Source organism: Crocodylus porosus, unplaced genomic scaffold, assembly GCF_001723895.1.
Source record: "Crocodylus porosus isolate Cpor-Errol unplaced genomic scaffold, CroPor_comp1, whole genome shotgun sequence".
In the NCBI taxonomy this organism is placed as follows: Eukaryota; Metazoa; Chordata; order Crocodylia; family Crocodylidae; genus Crocodylus; species Crocodylus porosus.
Window position 1 is genome coordinate 161,409,342 of NW_017728906.1, and position 27,200 is coordinate 161,436,541.

At 42.8% G+C, this 27,200-nt stretch overlaps 1 protein-coding gene across 2 annotated transcripts; it reads right to left on the bottom strand.

The window, feature by feature from the left end:
• Positions 1 to 7,988: 7,988 nt before the first annotated feature.
• On the bottom strand, positions 7,989 to 25,189 carry RFC3 (replication factor C subunit 3). 2 transcript variants are annotated; one of them, XM_019530081.1, is made up of 9 exons: positions 25,075 to 25,189; positions 23,993 to 24,130; positions 21,888 to 21,955; positions 15,898 to 15,995; positions 14,456 to 14,637; positions 14,021 to 14,157; positions 13,831 to 13,929; positions 11,905 to 11,974; positions 7,989 to 8,291 (listed from the first exon to the last, which is right to left on the bottom strand). In XM_019530081.1, the coding sequence occupies exons 1-9, from the start codon at positions 25,159 to 25,161 to the stop codon at positions 8,100 to 8,102; spliced, it is 1,071 nt and encodes a 356-aa protein (XP_019385626.1). In that variant the 5' UTR covers positions 25,162 to 25,189; the 3' UTR covers positions 7,989 to 8,099. The 2 variants fall into 2 exon arrangements, with proteins under 2 accessions (XP_019385626.1, XP_019385627.1); XM_019530082.1 differs by lacking the exon at positions 25,075 to 25,189 and adding an exon at positions 24,751 to 24,831.
• Between the last annotated feature and the right edge of the window lie 2,011 nt (positions 25,190 to 27,200).

Sequence of the window (27,200 nt, forward strand, 5' to 3'; positions counted from 1 at the left end):
AGTTATGCAAATCCTTCATTGTTGCTGTATTTTTCCTCTACAGCAGAGAAGAGTTTAAACAGTGGAAATGAATGCATCTACATTGTAGAATTAAGCTATTCTAGCATTAACAATACCACAAAATGATAGTTTTCAAGGTCTGTTACAATCAATCTGTAAGACATGAAGTCACTTGCACTATGAGAAGTGCCACTGCAAAGAATTTACAAAATGCATTTCCACCTCCTGAATTCTTCTAGTGTCAGGAAAAGTATTTAAAATAAAATGGTCATATGGGGGATGTTTAAGAGGCTGCAGTTTAAATCAACTGGAACATCTTCCTACATCTCCATCTTCTGCTATACAAAGCAGCTTAATGACATTTTACTTTGGAAATGGAGTCTGAAGATAAACTGCAGACTAACAGCAGACAGAGAGAAAGTCAAAATAAGAACAGGAAGATCAGAATGATCAGATGAGAAGATTCATTCTATAGAAGTGATTTGTATTGTCTTTTCAGAATTTTAAAACAGGCTTATTCAGATAAGATTCATGAGTTGGTTCTTTTTAAACACCAAGAAAAGGGTCAAAAATGGAACACTAAATCTGACCACCACAGAACATCATGCAAATTTAGATCCAACTCACAAAACAAAATTCATTACTCAGATCCATTTCTAAAAAACTGAACAATTGGAATTATATCCACCAGTTTTATACATAAGTAATTTTAGGGAAAACCATGGTCTTACTAAAAAGTGTTTACAAATCTAAAAAACTGCAGTAAAACTATAATAGAATCTTTTAGGTTTTTTTAACTATTATTACTATTATTAAAAGCTACTGTGGTATGCAGTTGGGAGAGAGAAAGATTCCCAGCATGAATTGCTATAGCCACTTTAACTTTACAGAACCCTGTTGATTTATAGTAGCTCCAGGTCTGGTCCCTCCTCTTTCTTTTTTTTAAAATAAAATAAACCATCTTCAAAGTAAATGCAGGTTAACCACATATTTGTTAACCATGCCTGTTCTTTAAGGGCATATGAGAGTTGTAATTTAATGCCCCCTTTAATCACTTTCATGCCTTTCACAATCCTATTGTGCCAAGTTATGGACATTCTTTTCCTAATATATTTAACGTAAAGTATTTTACAAAGGAAAAGAAAATGGATTTAAATTGCAAACTGAGAGAAATGCTTTTAGATCACATCCAAAGGAAAATCTGTTACTGGGTTACTTGCACGTGGGTGAGTATCAAACCAGCAGTTGGCAAGCAGTCTTGTTTTGTATGGGATATTCATAGCACTTTTCATCCAGAAGGTTCTCTGATTTACAAGTTATACAAAAGGATTACTCATCCATCATTTCATTTCATTTCATTTCATCATGCCAATAAAATCCAGAAGACATTCTCTCCCAGCAAACTATACAAGTAACATTCAGGAGAAAGAATAACTTCAATCAAAAGAATTTTCAGAAAGTAAATGCAGTTGCTCAGGTTGGAACTTACCATAACATTAGAATTGTCTTTTAGTCTTAGAGCTTGACTACATAAAAAGTACAGTCTAAATTTAAGGTGCATTACCTATTTCAGTACAGAAAAACTCTCATATAAAGCTATCATTTGCTCCTGCAAACACTGAAATAGGGACCCATTTTATAGCATGACTCTGCTTCAAAAATACCAGAAGAAATGACCGTGAATAATTTTTCTTCTTGCTCACTGTCATCAAATTTTCACACCCTGTAAACTCAATATGGGAATCTACAAGTCTAGCTGGGGTGTTTACTTTTCACATGAACACTGATCCAGAGTTCACTCAAGTGGATGTATCCTTCAGAATATGGCAGCCTGAAACATCACCAGTTAGATAAATACAGCAGGTTAAATTAGTTCCAATACTGGAATCTTACAGAAATAGTAATTTAATTTGCAACATTTATTACTGGTGACAATACCCAAGAACAGAACACAAGTGTGCTTTCAGATCCAGAATGAGCTTGCTAGGCTAGCAGTTAAAAAAAAAACAAAAACAACTCAACTTAAAAAGGAGACTGAAATGTACAGTCCACTAGGGCCTCTGGCTTACGTTATATTCATCTTGTGATTAACATATTAATCATGCAGTGTGTGGTATTTTACTGTTTAAGCAATTTATCACCCAATAACAAGCCACACAAATGGTTCTCCAGCAAAGAAGATGATGTTATTTGTTGAATGTAAAGCAGTGGGGGATGCCCCACTTTTTCAGCCTGTGGGTTGCTGGACCTCATCTGTGGGCCCGATCCAGTGCAGGACGCTTGTCCAGCCAGGGCCCCATCAGCCACATGGAAACAGCCTGCCCAGGACCTGATCCCATGTGACTAGGTAAGGCCTCAGCCAGCTCCCGCCCTCCCGCCACATCAGGTCAGTGGCTGGATCCCTCTGTGGGGGGCTGGCCTAGCAAGGACTGATCCAGGCCGATGCAGGTTGGAAATTTGGTGGTGGGACAGCAGTAGCAGTGTTAACTGCCACTATTCCACCACCACCAAATTGGAGCTGGAGAGACCAGGGGGCCAGAAAATGAGGCATGTTACATATCAGCAAAGCTAACCACATTTTATCATGCATCAGCAGATGCATGATGGATAGAAACAAGATGATACTTCTCCCAATGTGGCACTGGTCAGACCGCAGTTGGAGTATTGAATCCAGTTTGGGCACCATACTTTAAGGAAGATGTGGATAACCTTGAGAGGGTCCAGAGGAGGGCCACTCATATGGTTAATGGTTTGCAGGCCAAGGCCTACGAGGAGAGACTGAGACCTGGATCTCTTCAGCCTCCGCAAGAGAAGGCTGAAAGGTGATCTTGTGACCATCTACAAATTCATTAGGGGGATGCAATAAGGAACTAGAGATGCTCTGTTCACCAGGGCACCTCTTGGGACAACAAGGAACAATGGTCACAAACTGACAGACTTCAGATTTAGGCTAGATATCAGGAAGAACTTCTTCACAGTAAGGGTGGCCACAATTTGGAATGGGCTTCCAAGGGAGGTGGTGCTCTCCCCTACCTTGGGGGCGGGGGAGGGGGGGGCTTTAAGACAAGGCTGGATAGGCACCTGGCTGGGGTCATCTGACCCCAGCACTCTTTCCTGCCAAGGGCGGGTGGTCGGACTCTATGATCTGTTGAGGTCTCTTCCAACTCTAGCATCTATGAATCTACAAGGCAAGTGTCTGGCTAGGTCCTCCTGCATCTGGGAATGGACTGCTCTCTACCCCTACCACCCACCTTCCTACCACTCATGTTGAACTTTGTTGCCCCAGGGTGCCTCAGCAGGAGGCTGCCTGGGGCATCTCTCACAACTGTCATGTGACTCACTACCCCTGCTGTCTCCCCAGCCAGTCTTCCCAGTATGGGGGCACCATTTATCACCTTGTAAGTGGGTTGGCACAGTCTCCCTAGAGGCCCTCAGCCAGGCCAGACAATTAAAAAAAAAAAACCCCAAAAGGCAAAAGCAAGAAACTTTTAACTTTTTCCTAGGCAACAAGAGACCTTCTTGGGTGGGGTGAGGGAGCACGCAGGTGTGTGTGGATATGTGGGGTGTGGGGGTCTGTGTATGGCAGTGCAAGGGGGGGTTGCATGTATATGGTGGAGTGTGTGTGGACTCACCCAATTACATGCACACACACAGTTTCGCCCTCTCTCTGCCCCCTCCCCTCCCTGCCATTTATACACTATCTCCCCTGCTCTTGCGCAAGCACGGTTCAGGAAAGCAGCTTCTCCACGCAGGTAAGCTCAGTGTAACCTCAAAACTCAGTTCTCATTACCACTCCTGCCACTGGCAGCTATGGTGCTAAGTTCCAAGGGCCTTCCCCCACACTTCCTCTAGATGTTTTGCAGGGCAAACTATGAAGCAGGTCACAAAGCCCAACATTTTCCATTGAAAAACATGACCTGTTGCTTGCTGGAAACATCTTCTGGGGTGCAAGAAGCGATATAAAAACAGAAGCTGCCCCAAAGCTCATTCCCTCCCAACCCCAAGAATTGTTACATGGCATGTGTAAAACCATGTGCACCACAGCATGCACTGAGCATTAGGAAAAGACCATTTCATGTAGGGTTTGCTTTGTAAGATTCCAACCTATTGACTCCTACTGCCAGGCCCTTCCGCCCCGGGAGCTGGAGGGTAGACCATGGCCTCCCTCCAGGACAAGGGAGGACTCTGGGACCTCCCATTCTGTCAAGGGCCTTAAGGCCCACCACACCAAGGCCCCTGCCCAGCTGGAGCTTAGTAACAGGTATGAACCTCTTGCAGCCCCAGCAGAGCCTGCTGAGTTGCCAGCTCCCACAGGCAACACAGGCCCAACTGCAGCTACCGCCCCCACTCTCCCCAAGACAAACCAATAAGCGTTTGTTGTGGGAGACTCCATCCTGAGGGGGCCCGCATCCGAGAATTGTGGAGAAGATCAATAAGCTCCTCCAGCCTGCAGACTACTATCCCATGCTCCTTATTCATGTGGGCACCAATGACACAACTTGGAGCGCTCCCAGCCAGGTTGTGAGGCGCTACAGGGATTTGGGAGCGGGACTAAAGGGTCTGGGGGCACAGGTGGTGTTCTCATCGATCCTCCCAGTCTCAGGGTATGGGCTGAGGGAGAGGAGGAGCCAAGTAGTCAATCAAAGACTGCAGCGCTGGTGTCATCAGGAACACTTTGGCTTCCATGACTACAGTCCACTCTTTGGCGAGAGAGGTAGTAAACTGCTGGGAAGAGATGGCCTCCACCTCTCTCCCCTGGGGAGGAGACTCTTCTCAGCCAAACTGGCTGATTTGCTCCACCGGGCTTTAAACTAAGCCTGCCGGGGGACAGGGGGACTACCGCCACTGCTGGCCAGCTGAGCAACCCTTGCAAAGCCAGCAGGCCAAGGCACTTAAGGGAGCCCACCCCTGCCCCAGCCCTGGTACAATCCATGGGCAAGGCAAGAGCCCCCAAGGGGACACCTGTCTGCTTCTACACGAATGCCAGGAGCTTAGGGAATAAGCAGGAGGAACTTGTCCTCCTGCTTAACACAAATAATTACCACGCTGTAGGGATAACGGAGACCTGGTGGGACTCCACCCATGACTGGACCACAGGTATAGATGGCTATACCCTGTACAGGAGGGATTGAGTAGACAAAAGGGGTGGGGGTGTAGCTCTCCATGTTAAGGAAAGCTATGCGTCCCTGCAAGCTGATGTCCACCCTGGTTGCTAACAACTGGAGACACTCTGGGTTAAAAACCGTGGGGAACATGGCACAGGAGACAGAACGGTGGGAGTCTACTACAGATCTCCCATCCAAAGTCAAGAGCTTCACCAAGAGTTTGCATGGGAACTGGCTAAGGCTGCATGCTCCAGGACCATGGTTGTCATGGGTGACTTCAAGTACCCAGAGATCTCATGGGAGGATCACTCAGCAAAATCCAAGCGGTTGCAAAGCTTCGTATCTTGCATGGATGACCCATACCTGACTCAAGAAGTCTACGGGCCACCGAGAGGTAAAGTGCTGCTCGATTTGGTACTGGCTACTGGGGATGACCTAAGAGGTGACCTAGTGATCAATGGGAAGCTGGGTGACAGTGACCACAAGCTGATCACCTTCACCATCCACCATAAAGCTGGCAAGTCAGTCTGCAACATGGAAGTCCTTGACTCAGGAAAGCCAACTTTGACAAGCTCAGGCGGCTTGTCAGTGAGACCCTAAGGGACCACGACCCCAGGGGGAGGGGACTCCAGGAAGAGTGGTTGCTCTTCAAGGGAGTGATCCTCAAATGCACAAACTAATTTTATTCCATCTTGGAGGAAAGGCAGCAAGAGGGCACAGCAGCCCTCCTGGGTCTCCAGGGACCTAGCAGACCTCCTGAGGCTAAAAAGAAAGGCCTACAAAGGATGGAGGACAGGATTCACCTCCAAGGAGGAATATTCTGCACTGGTCCGGTCCCGCAGGGAGCAAACCAGGAAAGCCAAGGCTGCAACTGAACTCCAACTAGCTTCGAGCATCCAGGACAATAAAAAGTCCTTTTTCAGGTATGTGGGGAGCTAGAGGAAAAGCAAGGGCAACATTGGACCCCTACTGAACCAGAAGGGACAAGTGACAACCAACACCCAGGGAAAAAGCCAGCCTATTAAATGGGTACTTTGTGTCAGTCTTTCATCAGTCCCATGGGACGTCCATGCGCACTACAGGACAGGGAGGTTCCGGTAAGGGAGATCCCTTGCCTTTGCCCTCCATCAATGCTGACCTCATAAAGGAACACCTTGAGAGGGTGGATACCTTCAAGTCAGCTGGCCCTTACAATCTGCACCCCAGGGTAATCAGGGAGCTGGCGAGCATCATAGCCCAGCCTCTGGCACAGATCTTTGAGAACTCCTGGCACTCTGGTATAGTGCCCGAAGACTGGAAGAAGGCCAACGTGGTGCCTATCTTCAAGAAAGGGAGGAAAGTGGATCCAGCAAACTATAAGCCCATCAGTCTGACTTCTATCCTGGGGAAGATCTTAGAAAAGTTTATTAAAAAGAGGCCATCCTCAGTGGACTGGCTGACACCAACATCCTGAGGGATAGCCAGCACAGGTTTGTTGCAGGCAGATCTTGCTTGACCAATCTCATTTCCTTTTATGACCAGGTGACCTATCACTTGAACAAGGGAGAAGAGATTGATATCATATATCTTGACTTCAAAAAAGCCTTCGATCTGGTATTCCATGATCACCTGATGAAACTGGCCAATCGTGGCCTTGGGTCCACCATGATCTGCTGGCTGGGAAATTGGCTCCGTGATCAGACCCAGAGGGTGGTAATTGATGGAAGTCAGTCATCATGGTGCCCTGTGAGCAGCGGGGTCCCCCAAAGCTCTGTCCTTGGATCCATATCACTAATCTTCATTAATGATGTGGACATTGGAGTCAGAAGCAGACTGGTCAAGTTCCCCGATGACACCAAACTTTGGGGAAAAGCACCCACACCGGAAGACAGGAGGGCGATCCAGGCTGACCTGGACAGGCTTAGCAAATGGGCGGACGAGAACCTGATGGTGTTTAACACTGAAAAAATGCAAGGTTCTCCACCTTGGGAGGAAAAACCTGCAGCATCCTTATAGGCTCAGCAGTGCTATGCTGGCTAGCACTACAGAAGAAAGAGACTTGGGGGTCATCACTGACCACAAGATGAACATAAGCCTGCAATGCGATGCTGCGGCTAGTAAAGCAACCAAAACGCTGGCTTGCATCCATAGACGCTTCTCAAGCAAATCCTGGGATGTTATTCTCCCCTTGTACTCGGCCTTGGTGAGGCCACAACTGGAGTACTGTGTCCAGTTTTGGGCCCCACAATTCAAAAAGGGTGTGGAGAAGCTTGAGAGAGGCCAGAGGAGAGCCATGCACATGATCAGAGGTCAGGAAAACAGACCTTATGACAATAGGCTGAGATCGATGAGGCTCTTTAGCCTGGAAAAGCGCAGGCTCAGGGGTGATCTGATGGCCACCTAAATGTTTATCGGGGTGACCTTCAGTATCCAGGGGAACGTTTGTTCACAAGAGTGCCCCAAGGGATGATGAGGTCGAACAGTCGTAAACTACTGCAAGACCGTTTCAGGCTGGACATAAGGAAGAATGTCTTTACTGTCTGAGCCCCCAAGGTCTGGAACAGTCTGCCATCGGAGGTGGTTCAAGCACCTACACTGAACACCTTCAAAAGTAAACTGGATGCTTATCTTGCTGGGATCCTATGACCCCAGCTGACTTCCTGCTCTTCGGGTAGGGGGCTAGACTCAATCTTCTGAGGCCTCTTTCAGCCCTAACGTCTATGAAAGCTATGAAATCTATACAGCAACTAAAACAAATACTTCTGATCCAAAAACTATGATATTTTCAGATACCAGAAAGCAGATGACATCTTTCAGAAAAAGAAAACTCTCACTGTGTTACCGTAACTGACAGTGTCAAAATTACTCAGATTTTGCTCTTATTTACTGCAATACATTTGGTAATAAGAGTCAAACATATTTATTTGCCTTATACAACACAAGCTACAAACAAACAGACTGTTAAAAATACAGCTGTCAATACCACGATCCTATATGAAATTTCAGTCATCTGTCTTAAAAAATCATGTCTTCTAGTCCATCCTCCATAAACTTCTTATAAAGTGCCATAAATTTTGCCACAAATGCTTCCAGATGGTAAATAGCTTTGCTGCCCAATTGTAGTCGATGCTCATAGAAAGCAGCCATTTGTGCAACCTCTCCTTTTAGTTGTCCATCACAGTTATTTAGAAGTTCTGTCAAAAGGCCCTAAAAGAAAAAAAAAGATTATTTGAAAAGCTAAAACATTCTGAAAGCAGAAAAATATTACTTTTCTAAAAATAAGCAAAGAAAGAGCATGATCCTGGTGTTGAACTTGCTCAGGGATACAGCACTTGAGCTTCTGTTTTACTATCACATCATGTATCAAATGCAACCGATTCTGAATTCCACAGATTTGTGGAACCTTCTTTTTTCTGAAGCTTTCCTCTCAGTATAAATTCCTCACTGAGTCAGATCAGACAATTACCTGCTGTACTTGCAAATGAGAGAACCATGCAACCAAACAACTGTCTTACTAAAGGAAAAATGTTCACTTTAAATGCTGACTCTGCAAAATTCCTACTGATGTCATTCGGAACTGCAAGCATATACATGGCTTGAGGAATCTTCATGACAAAAAGCAAATTTGTACTTTCATCAGTTATCTTCTATCTCAACTGGACTCATCAGGGATGAATAATTGAACATGGTAACAAAACTGTTTATAAAAATCCTAATACTTAAGTATTACAGTCTGTTTCCAGTCCTTTGTCATTTTTGCTCTAAACATATTACCAGATGTTTTCACATGTCTCACACCTCCATATATGACACACAGTTTGAGGTGGCAGAATGAAGGGGGAGAAAGATTTTGTGGTTGAATTCTAGCTGCATGGAGAAGAGGTAGAATCTACTGCTCAACAAAAGCTAGATACATAATCTTGTCCAGCTGCCACCAAGTTGGCATAGCTTTTGACTGTAGAGTCGCATGATGATGTCACTGCTGACCTGTAAGCATTCTTCCTTAATCTTTGATGTTAGCTGGTTATTGCCACCTTTAACGTACTATGTCAGTAGCGCTATGAATTATTGAGCATCCCAAACTGCACTCCACAATCAATAGTACATCAGCAACCAGTAATTCAGATAACAAGGGTTTGCCTTCCCAATTATCAGATGCACCAGAAGAGGCATTGACTTTGTGTTGTATTCATATGCATTTTGCTTGCCTGAACACAAGACAAGACATGGCAGATACTCACCATTCTGATCACTTCGCCCCACTCCAGTTTTAAATCCACTTGCCAAATTACCAAGACTCAAAGATAAGTCTAACAAGGCAAACTGGCTTGACTGCATACAGGCATGTTATGTATGCAACTACAAACACTTGTGAAGAATTAAAAGCACTGTAATTTTAACTAGTTTATATTGCTTCATTTTGTTTTCAGTACCATCATATATTATGTTTAATTTAACTTTTGTTTAAACCAGTAGAATGTATAATTTCACTGTATGCTTTTACCAATAACCACAAATTCGGTAATGTTATTATTATACAAGATGTAATCTTATAGTTAATTCTACTGTATTGTTCTAGAAAAAAGCTGTAGATAAAACTAGTATTACTGTTAAATTAGACAAGTGGAAATAGACGGAGTAGCAAAGACAGCAGATTTCATATAGATAATCTACTCTGAGTTCCTATAAATGTGGGGCCATATTATCATTTATTTATCAATTTAAAAACACCTGACACGTTTACTCTGTTTACTCCCAAGGAAGATATGAGAAACAACATTTACTTTGAATTAAATAGTTTTTTAGTATAGTTGGTTCTGGGAGGGTGCATCTACATATACAATTAATACGAAGCAATAAACTGGTGCATTTTGAGCTGGAATAGACTACTCCTGGGTGTATCTAGATGTGTGCCTAGGACAGCAGCAATTTGAGCTGGCATGGAGGAGAAGGTCAGCCCTGGCCTCTGGGTGGTGGCACCGGGCGACAGAGGGGCTGGCTGGAGCAAGAGGGTGCTAAAAAAAAGTGCAGAGCCCTGTGGCTAAGTAGCAGGCAGGAGTCTGACTCCCAGCTGGCTGGGCTGCCTGGGCACAATTTATGCCTGTGTTCAGCATCTGCATGTGCGTTTAAAATTGCAGTAAGTTACCCTGTCCTAAAGCAGTACAACTGTACTTTCTTAAACTGGCATACTTCAGTTTACTGTGGTCTTATACCATCACATGTCTAATCTGCAGTAAAAAAAAAAAGCATATATTTTAGGAAGTCAGAAACTAATCTACTGCAGAGGAAGTTAATCCAGCACAAGTGTCCATGTCCACTACCACTGACAAATTCACCCCGAGGTACATATGCTCACTGCAAACAAGCACACATACTACCTAGTGGCTAGGCAGTGCAAGAGAGATAACTCTGGCAAGCCAACCTAGGAAAGCTGGTTGCATGAGTGTTCCTTGCTACAGAGCAAACTTACTGCAGACTAAAACCTGGAATCAATATGTTGTGTATCTGCGCTGCACTGTAATATGTATCATGTGATGAGTGCAACTGTGATATGTCCCAAATAGCTACAGAAGGCAAGTTTCTTGCCCTAAGGCCTTGATTCTGCAAACACTTGTGATCATGCACTTGACCCAACATTAATCCCAATGACTACTCAAGCATTAAATACATGCAAGAACATCTGCCAGAACAGTCTTTGACCTTTACTGTAGTTTGAAAATGCAGACCTGGACATTTTCTTGCATATTAAATACCCAGTTCTAAGCTGTAATAGAAGGAATTACTAAACCGATAGCATCTTGTATCCATTTGCTTCTTACCTGAAGAGATTATATATAGAGCCTGAAGTTATCAAATGCCAATAAGAACATAAGAAGTGCTATTTACTGGGTCAAGCCATAAGTCCATCTAGCCAAGTGACACTTAACCAGGGTGCTGGTGCACCCTGGTGTGCTGCCAGATCCTTTGAAGGATGCCTTAAGATATGCAGAGATAAGAAAAGTGAGGTGTGAGGAGATAAGCATGTAAGAACAGGCTCAGGCTCATCCCTGCCTGGACAATCACCTATTCCTTTTGCCCAGACCCTCTGCATATATAAAATAACATAAATAAATTATTGAAAAAATTATTGAAAATGGGCCCCACTCAATTCAAAAAAAGGTACTGAGGGCTGCCTCAAATCCAAAAAACTTAAGTACCACTGATCTAACCTGACAGTATCCTCTCACACAGTGGCACGTTGTGGATTGAGGCGGGAGGGTACACAGGGCATGCGCAGGATCAACATCCTGCTCCTCGTCTTCAGAATCAGAAGATGGAACATAAGAACCTAAGACCTGCCAGTTACTGGGTCAAACCATAGATCTATTTTGCCCAATATCTTGCATCAAAAAGCAGCAGACTGGATGCTGAAAAGGGGAGTGAACAGAGTAAAACCAGGGTTTGTTCCACTGTTCCTCTCTCACTTGCAGCCTCCAGCATTTAAGGTCTAGGAAGTTCTGATTTAGAGGATGTATCCCTAACTCCCATGCTCAATAGCTCTTGATGCACCTTTCCTCCAAGAATCTGTCCAATCCCTTTTGAATCTGGCTAAACTGTCAGTTTCCATAACACCTAGTGGCAACGAAGTTCCATAACTGTGTGAAAAAGCTTCCTTTTCTCGATTTTACATTTACTACCTTCTAGTTTCATTTTATGACCTTGTTCTTGTACTGTGAAGCAGCAAATCATAAAAAAATAAAACAAATTAATGGTTGTCCTGGATTCAGATTCTCTTAGCTTGGGATGCTATGAATATAGTATGTGCTGGAGTTAAAATTACCTTCATTATAATCTCAGGAGGAATGCAGTGGGTTAAGAGCTCATAAAGCCGTCCACGAACTTCAAGTAGCCTGTTGGAATTAAATCATTAAAATATATTACAGTTATATATATAAAACCAGTTTTGTAGATGTATTTTTTTTTTTTTATAACACAGCATACCACAGAATTCTAAGCATAAACTTTTTTGTAGCTTTAACTTCTTTAATATGCAGCCTGTAATATTCATACCATGTAAAGCTAATTTAAAATATGCATGACTTCACTCAATACTTTTTATTCAATTTTGGTTCACTAGCTGTCACAACTTCAGTTGAATCTAGGAAGTATTACAGCACTATGGGTGCCTATACACGTGATCTGATACATTCCAATTAGAATGCTCTAGAATTGCAGCAGCATCTCACATATATGTTTTTGGATATAAAACAGAGAAAACCAGGAACCCTGGCTATAAGTAAAGCTCAAAGAATGTGACCCACAGCCATTTTTAAACACATGGGGGCTTAATACACATAATGCTGTGGCATTTTAAATTTAAATTTAAGAGTGGCTCCTGGCAAGGCTGCAGTGACAGCAGCAGCGTGGAGGGTTGCACCCCTTAAAGCTGCACCCCCTGGGTGTGCTGCTTTGCCAGGGCAGCAGGGAGCTCACAGTGGCAAGGAGATCCCTGCTGTTCCCTGCCACACTGGGTCATGTTCACTGGGCTCCAGAGGCCCCAGGGGAGGAAAGCAGGGCAGAGGCCCAAGCCTACAGCCTGCGCCTTCCCTGCACACAGATCTAGGGGGGTGCAGAGAATGGAGCTAGAGATTGTTCTCAGTGGCAACAGATGAGAAGACAAGCAACAAGGTCTCAAGTTGCAGCAAGGGAGGTTTAGGTTAGATATTAGGAAGAATTCTCTCACTAGAAGGGTAGCGAAACACTGGAACAGGTTACCCAGAGAGGGGGTGCAATCTCTATCCTTCAAGGTTCTTAAGACCCAGCTAGACAAAGCTTTGGCTGGGATGATTGAGTTGGGGATAGTCCTGCTTTGAGCAGGGGGTTGGACTACATGACCTCCTGAGATCCCGTCCAACTCTAACTTCCTATGATTTCTAGCTTGTTTTATCACCTGACACATTTTAGCTGTTGTGTAAGCAAGTGTTTTTTCCTCTCACATTCCTGGATAAATGATGGAAAAAGTTCTTCCCAGAAGATTTTATGGCAGCTTGGGAAGGAGGTATCAAGTGATCTGGGTTCCAACAGCTTACAGAGGTAATTATTTAAACAACTATACAGGCAAGTACAGTAACTTATGCAAGCTAAAGAAATGCAAGGAGAAGGCTATACATATGAATTTAAAAATGAACTGTAGAGAAGATTTCTTCCCTTCATGACTTTAAAATGCTGTATTTATTTCTAATGTAATGCCAATCCCTTGTACAGTGATGTAGCCTACTGGAAAGTCCAAATGCTGGAATGGCAGTGTCCGGTAGAACAGAACAAGTTGTACTGTGTTCAAGCAAGGTAACAAACACTATAACTACAATGCAGCTGTATACTTTAGATATCTGCATAGGAGTATGTAGCAGATTAGAAGAAATCAACAGACAGATGAAGACCAGAACTCACTTCCAGATATAGACAAGTACTATAAAAGATTGTAGGTTCGCTGGGCAGCACATACAGCAAATATATACATTCAAAGTAAAGCCATGACACTGGCTGTGTAACAAAACTTGGCCTGCTTATTCACTTGAGAGGCTCACTTACAATCTTAAGATTGAATACTGGCCATCCCCTATAGACTTTAACCCATTTTCTTTGGATATAAAATATATAAAACATCCTGAACTAATAAAATGCCACAAAACATTTAAAGCATAATGCTTCTTAGGCTCCAATAACACAATATACCTTAATACTTCAGCCAAGTATTTCCACCTACCTCTGGGGAGTCTGCTGACTGACAATAGCATTTGCAGTCTCCCTCAGATATACTTCCCAGTCTGTCTCAGGGATGTCTTGATCAGATGTGAAAGGATACCTGCACAACAAAATAAAACTATTTTGGCAATGGGCCTAGAAAGAATGTGTATTACAAAATCTAGTCCATATGATTTCTCAAAGCAACTTACTGTTGCACTCTGCAGGCCTCACACATAAGCAGCGCCTTTCGAAGATTCCTGCCAGATTTCTCAGCCAGCTGACGAGCTAGATCCTGAGGAAGAGTCAGACCTTCTTTTTTACATACGCTGGATAACACATGACAAATCTACATGAAAAAAACAGGTAACAAAGATACATATGACCCACAGAATACATTTTGTAGCCTTATGACTATTTTCAGGCTCACACATTTCTGGACTCGCTGCTACCTAACCATAAAGACATAACTCAAGTTTGCTCATTGAATAGACACCATAATACTGGTAAGAGGGGAAAATCATGGACCACAGACAGGATTTGGATTACTTAGTGTATCACCATAGCACTGGCTGTAAGTATACAGTAAAAACATGGTGGATTAATATTTGGAATGGAGGTTCATTTTTGCCTCCACCTAAACTTACATCTTCAATGCTAGGAGCAGGAACTCGTACTGCTAGACATCTACTTTGTATAGGTGCAATAATTTTTGACATGGAATTGCAACACAGGATCAGTCTGCAGGTGGCCATATACTTCTCCATGGTTCTTCGCAGTGCATGTTGAGCATCTTTAGTAAGTTTGTCAACTTCTGTCAACAGTACCACTGAAGAGAAAAATAAAAACAAAACCTTAAGTATCCTTTATTAGAAGAGTTCTATAGGAAATAATAATGCACTTTATCTTTCTATTCTTCTTTAACCTCAAAAGTGAGTGAATGGGGTCCATGGCTGGAGAAAATGGACTAGGATTCATAGGACCAGGGTTCCAATTTCTACTTGGTCACTGACCTGCTATGACACCTTGGGCAAATAATTTCCCTTTCTGCTCCCGTTTCCCTGTGTCCCTCTCATCTATTAAGATATTAAGCTCTTCAGGGCATAACTGTAGCTGCTCCTGAGATATGAATAAGAATTCAAATTAGGTGCTTAAAACCAGCAATCTATTGTGAATTAATCAGTAGATATCAATGTTTCATCAATAATTTTAAGCAAATGGTTGGGATGAATTTTTTGAGACCCTATGATGGAAGAAAATATTGAGAGGCAGGTGGGGGCTACTGATCAGTTTTACATGAAAACTAGTATCTCAATGGAATGGGTGGAAAACGTAGAAAGCTTCTTGTTGTGAAGGTTGTCAGTTCTTCCCCGTATATATATTCTTTCTATATGGTTCAGAGTAGTTACTGAGCATACCTTATTAAAAACCCAGTGTTTGCCCAAGAACTGTGAAGAAAGTGATGGAGACAAGGCCACCATTACTTTATTTCTACTCTATTCTCCCACCTTTCTCCTCCACATATTTCTCTATCCTTCCTTTAGTCTTGGCAATAAAAGCAGCTATAACATTCTGCATCTGGAACACTAAAGAGAAAAAAAACCCCACTGATATCTTTGAGGACCCTAGCTAGTTAGCTCCCTCGGAAACCTTTCTGTACAATGCCTCTGAACTTTCTACACTAAACATTTCATACATATTTCTCATGTACGCCATTACAAAAAACATATCGGGGCTAATATGGAAGTGTCCTTTTCCTTCCCATGGAGGAGTGCACATGTGTGTTGGTGGGGGGGAAGGAGGGAAGGGATAGTGTAGGTTGCCTGGAGGACTGACCAGATCCATGTCACAAAGCTGAACATCCACAACACAATAAAATAGTTCACAGTGAGTCAGTTCAAAATAGTACTTGATTTTCTAGATACGCTTTTGAATTGTTCCAGGCACATTTAAGACAGTTCAATAGGCTTGTACATCTGTCCATCTCATGTTGAAACCTCATTTAAAACATTTCAAGTGTTATGCGTGCTCACACCCTTAGATTTTTCTCCTCTAAAGTTCTGGCCTGCTTTTATCTCATTTTACTAACCTTTAAAATCTCTTTGAGTACTTGTCTCAAGTTGCTGGGATTGCGCTACCGTCTTCAACAGTTCTTGAATTACCACACGGTCACTGTTTCCTGCATCACTGCACAAAAAGTTCACATAAAAATATACTTTGTTGTTACATTTGTTTTAAAAGACTAGACCTTATCTTCAGTGCATTCTTCTAAGCAAAATCCAAAATGTAGCTATCTGCATAAAGAATGCAAGACACTGACATGAAAATTCATTTACCTTAAACGTGAGCATTTGAAGTCCAGAAAGTACTGACTAATTACCTTCCTAACCTTTGAAATTTACATATTATGCACACCAGCATTATGTGTTTGTTGCTTTGCATGAAAGATCACATATTAACTGTAATGAGTTATATTTGACACGCAGGCCCAGATCCTACTCTGCTTAGTGGAGGTTTTTTTATACAGCCAAGTGGCCAAGAAAAGAACAAAAAAGCATCTTACCTCATAAGAGTGATACTGCTTTCCTAGTGCTGCATATTCACTTTGCATTAAGTAGTTATTGAATAAAATGGAAAAATAGCAGGTCTCCCTTCCTTAGGGCACTGTGCCCTTCACTGAGCTAGAGTGGGCTTCATCTTACTTACTTGCTCTACCTTTGGCCCTGTAACTCCTGCATTCCTTTCCCCCAATAGCTCAGCTTCAACAGAAAGAATGGAGAACACCCTCAGTCCTGCTTAGCCTGGTTCACAGCCTGATGATTAGCCCATTAGGGCACTGGCTAGGACCTCAGCCTCCCACTTTCTCCTTAACACCTAGGCCAGTGTGCCATCAGAAATGAACAGGAACGTGGAATTTTGCCATGGCAATGAGCTACAATCGGTATGAGGATAGGGAATGCCTTAATAGGTGTGCCACAGAAAATTTTTATTAATGTAAGTGTGCCTTGGGCTGGAAAAGGTTGGGAAACACTGACGTAGGCTACCAGACAGAAGTTCTCCTCCTACTCCTGCCCTCACACTTAGCCTTAAACACATGAGTAAGACTAAGATAAAGGTATGTTTCAGAAGCAGATGAAATGACCTTGCTCAAGTCCCTGAAACAATGGCAAGTAGGAGTGTACTAAAGGAACTTGGGCACTTAAAGTTGCCCTAGTGCCTTGTCTTAGAAATTAAAATCAGAATTGACTCCATTTTTTGTTGCAGTGAGGAAGAGGAGGAGTCTCCATCTCCATTTTTTGTTGCTCCTCCACTTTCTAAACAGTCATTTTGTTCTTGGCCAAAAGTCATCTAGCCAGCCAGTAAAACAAAACAAGAACAAAAGATCTTTTGATATGTATACATCCTCATCATTCTGAAAACAACTATAGTTATAAATAAAGATCTTCTTGATAAAGACCTGACATTAAACCTGCAGCTTAAAGTAAAAATGTTACCCTTGTGTCCATCCCCCCCACCCAGTCTCAGAAATGCCCGTTTTCTTTCAAATCTGAAATTAAGATGCAGGGAGACCAGTGGATATGGTGTACCTTGTTTTGAGCAGGCATTTGATACAGTCTCCCACAATGTTCTAGCAGGCAAGCTAAAGAAGTATGGGCTGCATGAATGGACTGTAAGGTGAACAGAAACCTCGCTGGAGCATCAGGCTCAGAGTGGTAATCAATGGCTCAATGTCTAGTTGGCAACCAGTATCACATGGAGTACCCCAGGGGTCAATCCTGAGGCCGGTTCTGTTCAATGTCTTCAGTGACCTGGAAGATGGCATAGAGTGCACCATCAGCAAGTCTTCACATGATACCAAGCTGGGAGGAGCAGTAGATATGCTGGAGGGCTGGACAAGGATTCAGAGTGACCTAGACAAACTGGAGGATTTGGCCAAAAGAAATCTCATGAGGTTCAACAAGAACAAGTGCAAAGTCCTGCACAATCCCATGCACCAGTACAACCTGGGCACCAATTGGCTGGAGAGCAGCTCTGCAGAAGTGACCTGTGGGTCACAGTGGACAATAAACTGAAAGAGCCAGCAGTGTTCCTTTGTTGCCAAGAAGGCTAACAGCATACTGGGCTGCATTGCTAGGTGTGTTGCCAGTAGGTCAAGGCACGTGATTACTACCCTCTATTCAGCACTGGTGAGGCCATATCTGGAATACTGACACAGTTTTGGGCGCCCCACTACAGAAAGGATGTGGACCAATTGCAGAGAGTCCAGCAGAGGGCAACAAAATGGTGAGGTGGCTGGAGCACATGACTTATGGGGACAGGCTGAGGGAACTGGGCTCATTTAGTCTAGAGAAGAGAAGACTGAGGTGGGATTTAATATCAGCCTTCAACTACCTGAAAGGGGGTACAAAAGAGGATGGAGCTAAACTGTTCTCAGTGGTGGCAGATCACAGAACAAGAAGCAACAGTCTCAAGTTGTAGGAAGGGAAGTTTAAGGTAGATATTGGGAAGAATTCTTTCACTAGTAAAACTCTAGAACAGATTACCCAGAGAGGTGGTGGAATCTCCATCCTTGGAGGTTTTCAAGACCCAGCTAGAAAAGCTTTGGCTGGGATGATCTAGTTGGGGCTGGTACTGCTTTGAGCAGGGGGTTGACTAGATGGCCTCCTGAGGTTCCTTCCAACCCTAATGTTCTAGGATAATAACTCACTATATAATTATCACCTATATCCATCTACTGGTTGCTAGAGGAGGTGCTACTTTTTATATGACTCATTTCTCTTCAACGCAAGAAATAAAACAAGACGTGGCCATATTTATTTCCTAAATAAATAAATTTTCTAAAGCTTGTTTTGATTTAATGCAAGCCAATGCAACAGGACTGTGTTCCCAGGTATGCATCCCACAATGAACAGGGGCTTCAATCTAAAAGGATCTGGTTTTCCAGTTTAGACAGCTGAGACAAAACACACGTAGATCTAGGACTGATCTCTCTAGAAAAAAAGTACTTACAAAGAAAGCTTTAGGTTAAATACAGAAAATGGAAGGGGCTGGATGCATAGGTTACAGAGAATTTGTTACCAAGGATTGTACTAGCATCAAGGATGCTCGTTTTGGCTGCAAGAGTAAAACCAGCAAACACCCCACTCACAACATTTAGCATACCTACAAAATAACACAACCTTACATTGCAAATAGCTTTGAGGACTCCATTGGAATTCCATTAAACAGCTGGTCTAATACTGTAGACCACTTAATGAATGCAGTGGCTTCCTGCTTTTCCATTTTTGTCAATTCAAGAAACACAAAATTATACACCATCATTGCTACAATCATTAAAAAGTTATTGATGCAATTTCATCTGGTTTTTAAACTAGCTCCTTCTTTGGAGCTAGAGGCATCCAAAGTAAGCATTTTAAGATTTTCATCACTTAATATGCAATTTACAAATTAGGGGTGCACCAATAAAGATTGTTTTTACCTACGCCAATGGCCAATTATTAATAGGCCATATTAGCTGATACCAAATCTGATAGTTGATACACACCCCAGCAAGTTGGAGAGCAGTGTCCAGCTGGTAAATTGGGGGCAGGGGGGGAGGCTGGGGAGGGGTAGAGAGGCCCTCCATGGTGAAGGAGGGGGTGAGACTGGGGCATGAACCACCCAGCTGGGGCAGAGAGGAGCCTCGGGCAGCTTGTCCAGGAGGCGGCTCCCCACCATTACACATATGTCTAGGGGAGGGAGGATGAGGTAAGGGTATGTGCTCTGTACTGCACCCCACACCCTCCTTCACCACAGGGGCCTTGCCCTTGCCCTCCCAAGACTTACTGGCCTGAAACTGCTCTCCAAGCTGTGCCAGGCTGTATACCTGGCTGTGTGCACACATGCAGCATTTAATTGGTGACTGTCAGGTATACTGACCAAAAAAAGACAATTGTCTATTTTCCTGTTATTGGTGCCGATCCAATATGGACCGAAATATTGGTGCACCTCTATTACAAATCAAATATAATCCCATACTATATCTTCCTTTGTATGTCTTGGCCTTTAAGCGCAGTATTAGGGTGACAGAAGTACCACTCTTCGAAACAATCCATGATACATGCCATAACAGATACATCAATGACAAAAAAGCTCAAGGAATTTGTTTTCTCAAGGTTCTTCCATGCTTTAAACTACTGTTCAGCATAGCATTTTAAGTGAGGAAAAAAAAAGTATCTTTTGTTCTAGCAAGCTAATAATATACCCCCCCCCCCCGATATATTTCAGTCTCATATTTAGGTCAGGAACAGAAAAAACATTTACAATCTGTTTCCAGGAAGTTTAGTTATTAAGCTATGCTTACTTCTTATACTGTAGAAGTGGCTATATTAGAGAGCCTGATTAATAATTTCATGGGTGAAGGAGTAGACAAAGCTTGACGTCATCTGAATGTTTCAAACACTTCAATAAGATGGTTAGGCAGTGCAAGGTTATCAACCAAGTGTAAACTTTGTCATCTTTCTCCCACAGAATGATTCATTTAACATCATCTGCCTGTGGCAAGTTATGCAGCCAGCAGGCAAAGCCCTGGAAGTTACAGATGAAATCTGTGCAGTGGCTTGGAGAAAAAAGTTAGCCAAAACAGATTTAACACCTGTCCATTTCCATCTCTCTCCAGAAGTTAGTTTCCTTTCCTTAAACTTTCCTTTCCTTAACCTTTTTAAAATCACACTGTGTTACCCTAAATGTACTTCACTAAACATGGAACTAATATCCAAAATAAATCAGAACTTCACAGAGCATACCCACATATGTCATGGACATTAGCAGAACATAGTTCTGCAGATGCCTGCATATTAGAGAGAGACAGTAATGTGTACTTCAAGACTTACTGATTCACTGTTGGTTCTAGCTCTTTTAAAACAGAACACTAGAGTGAGGAACTTTAATACTAAAACTAAAAACATTTACAGCAGCTCTGTAAGTATTTCATCTTTTAAAAATACTTACGTTTGGAGTTGAATACAAATATTTATGAATGGATATTAAAAAAATCTGATTTCCTTATACCATTTTAGAATGATTTGATCAGAAGATTACACAGGGATTTTGTAGTTTGTCATTGTGAAGCTAGAATGTCAACATTGAAAGACCAATGGAAAGTTGTTTTGAAATATCTGAATACAATCAGTTCTCCCTTTTTCTAATAATTATGGTAAGTACATATTAAAAAAAAAGACAAGTTGACACACATGAAAACAGAAACTACTCCCAAGAATAAAGCAACATGGTAAAATATTAAAAGTCAATTGTGAAAAAGTTAAACCATTTACTTCAGGACATGCACTATTGTCCATAACTCTAACTTAGACAGCAGAAGCAAACATAACCAAAACCTGCCCTTGTAGGATGACAGCATATACCCTGGTATGATTTAAACAATGTTAAAATGGTTTCAGGTAAATACTTCTATTTTTCATCATCACAAGCAATTTCACCACTTTCAAAGATATATAGTAAAACACACTAACTATGAACTCTACTATAGCAGCTGGCATTTAAGCCAACATCTAACCTTTGATTGACAGGATTCTTAATATTTTGGCCCAGAAAAACAATAAGCATGTATTTTGTTACAGCATACAGTACACTATGCTTGTTTAACATCCATTTTTACAAGAAAAAACAGAAAAAAAATGGATAAAAAGAAAAAAGCCCTTCCCCAATAATTTAAGGGCAAAGTTTTCATAATGGCTTTAATCTAGTCCCTAAATTTTCAAATGCAACTCTATGTGTGGCCCAACCCTCATATATTTGCATGTTGAAATCTGTTACTTAAACAGGAAGCTGTACTTATGTACATGCATTCAGGTTTCTTTGTTACATTTTGGTCTCTGCCTTCAGAACCAATACATGCAAACTCTTAACTGTGAATAAGGTTTACTTGGGTATTTTTTCAAAGCAACTACTTGCACAAGTATATTTTGTGGACTGGATGTTTACAAAACAAATCTTAAGCCATTTCATAAGCTATGGTCAGGGGTATCGTACCCTTAACACTCCCAGTGTAAACTTTTTATTGCCCCCCTATGAATTTACCTTGGATTAACTTCGAGATGATAATTACTTGCAATGGTGCTAATTTCAATTTTCTTTTTAGAGGGTGCCTGTGTAAAAAGGAAGAATGTTAGATAGCAAGGCAACTTAAAAGAAAAAAAAGTTAAAATTTTGAAACCAGGAAATTATTATTGGCCACCTGCTAGTAGCATCATGGCACAGAGGACCTGTATTTCAGATCAATCTTGTTCTCTCACCTGGGGAGAAAGATTAACAAGAGCACTGGAAGGAATCAAGCTTCTAAACAGATAATGGTAAGTGTTTTCTAAAAAGTCTGATCCTACTGTTGGATATGTTGGAGGTTCTAGACGTGACAAAGCCATCTGTTTCTCAAAAGATCATTCTAGTTTGCAGACACTTGGAAGCCTGCCTCTCTAAGATTGCTATTTTTGGCGGCGGTGTTACAGGATAGGGGAAGATGTTCCTTTGTCTCAACATGAAATTATAAATCTGTAAATAGAGTAGTATACACCACTATTTATGTCAATTCTGATTCTGGACTTCAACAATTAAGCAATGGTCCATGTTTCTATCACCTTAACAGGATACATTTCCATTCAACAGCGTGTGACTGTATTTATAGCAACTATACATCTCATCTCCTCCAATTCAAATGGCCTACCAGAAGTTTGAGAATTTTCCCTGTAAGTCACCACAATCTGGCTTTTTTCCCCCTTTTCTCGCCGAGTCACCAAAAAAATAGAAGCCAACCCACTAATTCTCACCCGGGGTGTCTGAGGGAGCACCCTGGGGTACCACAGGAAGCGAGAGGAGTTAAGTGCCGAGATAGGTAAGGAGAGGCTGAGGCTAGCAGACAAGCACTGTAATAAATTCGTTTTTGAAATAGGGTGCTGAAGTTATGGAGAGATGCCTTGAGTCAAAAAAAAAAAAAAAAGAGTTGGAGTTATGCTACTGAGCTATGCCAACACCTGAAAAGTTTGAATTAGCTTATTTGAATGCCAACAAATGTTAGATGCACCAACTACAGTAAAAGCTCTGTTACCCAGCATCCTCTGAGAACAGGGGATGGTGGTTAATAAAATATGCACCGTCTGGTGCATTCCCTGGCATCAGTGTGCCGGGGGACAGGGAAGGGGGTCCTGTGCAGGCTGCTTTACCCCAGGCCATGGTCAACAAGGAAGAAGTGAAAAAGAAGAACTCTGCTCATGGTGGCAAAGCCGGAAGTGAGACTTCCTTCCAAGGGACATGGCAAAAGAGAAACCGGAAGATTTGTATTGACAGATGCCAGTTAGTGGAGCTTTCTGGTTGGTAAAGTGCCGGATAACACAATTTCTGCTGTACTATAATTTTCCTTAAATGACAGCACTAAAGAAAAAAAAAAAGAAATAAAAGCTCTTGATAAAATGCTTAGCATCTCAAAACAAGACTGTCTTTTGTACCAAATATGACATCTGGGGCACTACTGAACAAGTTAAATGGTAGTTCATCCCATTGTTCCTTTTTATTATTTAGGCTTCCTCTTAATATTTTGTTGATCAAAACATTCATTTTTCTAAGCAAGGATTTTTACCTGGTAATACAGGATCTGGAATTATAAATCTGAAGCAACTGCCTTGCACCTCAGAGAATGGACTGACGAAGTTATTCCAATTTCAATAGATCTGTTATGTAACAAATTATGACTCAGTGTATGCAAGGGGGGGTGGTATTTGTGGTTTATCTAATGCAACTGAATTTTACACTTTGAGAGAGTGCTTAAAATTAAGACACTGAGATGAACTCGAGCATTGGTCCAGATTCTAATACCGGTTACCCAATGGTAAAACCAAAGTAATACCAATGAAACCAATTTGAATCTTGAGCATGAGTATTTGACATTTTTAAATATCAAGGACAACTGGCCACAAAAAGCAAGTTGTTAAGGGGACAAGAGCTAGAAATACTTGGTAAGAAGGAAACGTTTAAGTGGCTAATTTGATCAACTTTATAAATAACTTTGAAGTTTCTACCACGATAAAGAATCACAAATATTGTTAAATTATGCTGCCTTTTTTGCTGTGTTAGGCTATGCTTGCATACAAGTATTTATTTATTTTTAAACAACCTGTACATGAAGGATTTCTTACCGTTATAGTCTGATGTTCAATCCTTAGCTTTTCCACTCCTGCACCATACAGTTCTCTTAAGAGACACATTATCCTAGTTTTTTTCCCAGCTCCAGACGGTCCATACACCAACAGATGAGGGAAGTCACCACACTGAACCTGCAAATAACACAGCAAAACTAGTTACAATCATGCTTCCCATGGGCTTGCAAATTAAATACACGGATACTTCTCTCACATTCCTGTCTAGTTCTGTACTGCTCCGACCTAAAACACAGCCTGGAATTAGATGAATTAGATGCTTCTTTGACAGATGAGCAGGAATCTTAGTTCTCGCTGATAAAAGAAACCCCCCAATATTCAGATTTTAAAAAGGCAACCCCCAAATCCACATTTTCCCATAAGTAGAATGAAATGCCATGGGTTGGGGGGGGGGGGGAACGTGGATTTTAGGTTATGTTTTTATCCAAAAATTGGGTTGTGTATTTTTGTTTTGTTTTTTTAAAATCAAAGAAAATCAGGATCCCTCATAGATGAGCATTTCCATTATTTGGAACATGTTGCTGAAAAACCCGTTAAGAGTCTTTTTTTTTTTTAAAGTGAAATCTTCAAATAATTTCAGACAGTCATTTCAGCCGTTTCTTACTCCTGCACGTTTTGTAGAGGGATAATGACTAGTCAGCACGATTGTCAGCAAACGTTTCTCTCTCTCTTCTGAAGACTCAGAAAAAACAAACGAACAGCTAAATAATCCAAGTAGAGAAAAACTAGGGCCTTACTCTTTCAAGCGCTGCTTACCAGGAGGATGCCCTCGGGAGCTAGAGCCTTACCGTAAGCCGCCCTTTCTGGGGAGAGAACCAGCCTCCCCTCCCTTCTGAAGGGGCCGGGGGTCCCCGCGGGTCACAGGAGGGCAGCTCAACCTCCCACCGCCCGGCACCAGCCGGGGGGCTCCGCGGGGGTTGGGAAACAACCAGCTGTAACGGAGAGAATAGCGCGCTTCCCCGCTGCCGAAACCCCGGCCCCAACGGGGGCCTCAACCACGACCTCCCCCCGAGTCCCACTGGGCCCCACTGCTGGGCTGGTCCCCCCCGGCCCGGCCTCACCAGGTTGCGGAGCTGCGCCGCCTGATCGCGGTGGAAGTCGAGTCGCGCGAGCGCCGTGGGCCGGTACTTGTCCGCCCAAAGGCTCATGCCGCCGGCAGTTAAAAAAAAAAAGGCGCGCGCAACCCGGGCAATACTTCCGGGCCTGCGCCCAGCGACCCGCCCCCCAGCTACGGCGGCCGCGCAGGGACGAGCTTGTTACAGCCAAACGCGACCGGGATCTGGGCGGCGGGGGGGAGGGCCCAGCGCAGGCCTGCAGGCTCCGCCCCCAGCCCTGGGGCCTCCTTCCACCCTTAGCCCCAGGGCTGTCTGCAGCCAGTTTCCTTACTTGGCTGCTGTAGTCGTGAGAAGCTGGAAGGGATTTTGCAGATCATGGGATAGCCCCCCACTCCCCTCCACTTGGGCAGGAAGGGCCGCAGCAAGGTGGGTGTCAAGACGCTTTGTGAAGGTGGCCGCCAGGGTGGGTGACTGTACAGTACTGCCTCTGGGGGCCTGTTGCAGACCCGCCGCCCTCAGTTTTTCTGTATGTCTAGCCTGAAGAGATCTTCAGTCAGCTTGTGCGCATCATGTCTTGCTCTCCCCCCGGGAGCCTTGGTGAACAGCTGCTCCCTGCAGCACTGATGTACCCCCTGATATACTTACTATAAGCCGCCACTGTTGAGGAGTTCGTGACCCCTTGCAGAGCTGTTCCCAAAGACACAGAGTCGCTGTCAGTCTCAAAATTTATTCAGCATGCTGGGCACCCTGAGCAAGCTCAGAGGCCCCAAATAAAACTGTTAGATGCGATTTATAGTTTACAGACAAGATGCGCGCGCAGGTGGGAATTTTTCACTGTGAAAGAAAACAAGCAATCAGGTCAGTGTGAGAAAACTCTTAATTATTTCAAAACTGGTTTTTGGCTACATGTTTGTTTTGAAATGGTAACTAATAGGGAGGAAAACTATATCTTTACTTACTTCAGACTTCAAAGTGAATAGGATTCGGTCATTGCAGAGTCTTATCAGCCTGTCCTTGGAGGCTGAGTCTGCTTTATAGTTAACTTCTACACTATTATTTATGGTCCTGTTAGTAAATTTCTACGATTCCCCTCTTTGATCCTGGCCTTCAAAGGCCGGGATCACTTTCTACTATACTTAGCATCTAAACGCTTCTGGCACTCTAATACTTCAGCTTTAGACATTTCAACACATTCTTCTATGTTATGCATAGTACATCTACAACATGTGGATAATACAGAAGGTAGGGTTCTAATACATTGAATACAACAACAGGTTAAAATCAAAAAACATCTAAGAGCAACAATAATAACAATGAGTTTGTGAGCCTATCGTAATCCGGGGAACCAGGATGTTAGGAGAGTCTATGCATCTTGTATACCCCAAGAGGTGTTATCTATGCTTATGGCGTGGAATTGACTAGCCATGTTCTGGATCTTATGAATATCCTCCAATACCTTTCCTGATTCATCTACATAGGTGCAGCAGGTATCATTGACTAAAGTACATACCCCTCCTTGATTAGCAAGAAGTAGGTCTAACGCTAGGCGATTTTGTAAGGTAATATGAGAAATTTGAGTTACTTCAGTTTGCAGTCGGGTTAAGGCATCTGTGGTGTTATTAGCTAATACTTCCAGTGAGGCTGAAAGGTTTACAAGAGCCTTTTCAAGTTCAGAAACACCTTACCAAGGTATGAACCATTGGGCAAAGGAATGGAACGAGGTAGGTCGCTCAGCAAGAGGGTTGAGGCCTGCTCCTCGTCGGAACTGATGTGGGCGGTTTCGGTGCCACCCCTGAAGCGATGTGTTCGGGTGAAGTGTCATGTCTGGGATCACTACGCCCAGGGTGCACGTGCCATACCAGGTGGGTGGCAAATGCTTAAATGCAGTTTTCCCACAAAGCCAATAATGCCCCACATGTACAGGTCCATTACCTTGCCATCCAAGAGAGGATGGGTCTAAGGTTATTGTTATATTACAAGCACCTGCTGTGGCATTTCCTACAAACACAGCAAAACTACCAAGACATGGCTTGTAATAGCACACAGAATCTTCAGGGAGGATTACTTCATTAAGGAACCAGTATTCATAGTACCAATTACTGTCATTATGGGTGCTCTTGCTAATAGAAGAA

Coding starts and splice junctions, on each gene's coding strand:
- RFC3 (XM_019530081.1), bottom strand. CDS start 25,161: ATGAGCCTTTGGGCGGACAAGTACCGGCCCACGGCGCTCGCGCGACTC. Junction 24,131..25,074: donor CGGCGCAGCTCCGCAACCTG/GTGAGGCCGGGC, acceptor TGTTATTTGCAG/GTTCAGTGTGGTGACTTCCC. Junction 14,158..14,455: donor CTGCTCCTAGCATTGAAGAT/GTAAGTTTAGGT, acceptor TTTTTCATGTAG/ATTTGTCATGTGTTATCCAG.